Source organism: Sinocyclocheilus grahami, unplaced genomic scaffold, assembly GCF_001515645.1.
Source record: "Sinocyclocheilus grahami isolate Dianchi unplaced genomic scaffold, SAMN03320097.WGS_v1.1 scaffold2761.1, whole genome shotgun sequence".
NCBI lineage: Eukaryota > Metazoa > Chordata > Actinopteri > Cypriniformes > Cyprinidae > Sinocyclocheilus > Sinocyclocheilus grahami.
In genome coordinates, this window is record NW_015507939.1 from 47,924 (window position 1) to 48,803 (window position 880).

Below are 880 nucleotides of genomic sequence, written 5' to 3' on the forward strand. Positions count from 1 at the left end.
TTTTATTGTGTTTAGATTAATTAAACTCAATGAAAAAGAGAAATGTTTCCGTGGCAACTAGCTGAAATAAAGTTTAAATGAAATTGTTTAAAGTTTAAATATTATTTCAGGTATTTGTCAAGGCAACATTTCTCTCATTTAAGTAATAACTAAAACTGAAATAAAATGAATAAAACCTATATAAACATAAATAGATAAATACCAATTAAATATAAAAAAGCTTTAAAATTTAAACAAAATGTAAACGTAGAACTCGTTGAAAATCTTGATGATAACTATAATGTGCTTCTCTGCTTCACAAAAGGAACATTGTTCAGGATTTGCATTTCTACAGGATGAGGAACTGTTCCTTGTTTCATATTTAATAATAATATCTTCTCATTTGCGTGAAGGCTACATCAGTGCACAGAATATTATTATCATAATTCACAGAGATATAATACTGCAAACACAGCAGTGTCGTGAGATTCTGTCGGTTCAGTGTGAGGGATCGCGTCAGCCAATCAGCGGGCTCCCCCCGCTCCTGCGGCGCTGTGATTGGCTGTCAGCCCGACAGACCCTCCCATCATCAGCAGCTGCTGCTTCAGATCGAGACAGAGAGTCACTCTGGAAGGAACCCAAACACAAACTCTGTTCATCTGTTTTCAGATCAGTGAAGATGAGCAGCAGGAGTCAGGAGAGTGTGCGCGAGCTCAGATATCTCAGGTAACACACACACACACACACACACACAGTCTCACACACTACACACACACACACACACACACACACACACACACACACACACACACACACACCCCCCCCCACCCCCCCCCCCCCACACACACACACACACACACACACACACACACACACACACACACACACACACACTCAAACA

General features: G+C 40.3%; 1 protein-coding gene across 2 annotated transcripts in view; it reads left to right on the forward strand.

Annotated features, from left to right (window-relative positions):
- Positions 1 to 600: 600 nt before the first annotated feature.
- LOC107575627 (yjeF N-terminal domain-containing protein 3-like) overlaps positions 601 to 880 on the forward strand; it is an 11,883-nt gene continuing 11,603 nt past the window's right edge. Inside the window, exon 1 of one of the 2 annotated variants that reach the window (XM_016261987.1) lies at positions 601 to 705. In XM_016261987.1, the coding sequence (XP_016117473.1) occupies positions 659 to 705 (47 nt within the window). In that variant the 5' untranslated portion in view covers positions 601 to 658. The remainder of the gene's footprint in view (positions 706 to 880) is intronic. The other variant, XM_016261986.1, reaches the window with a different exon arrangement.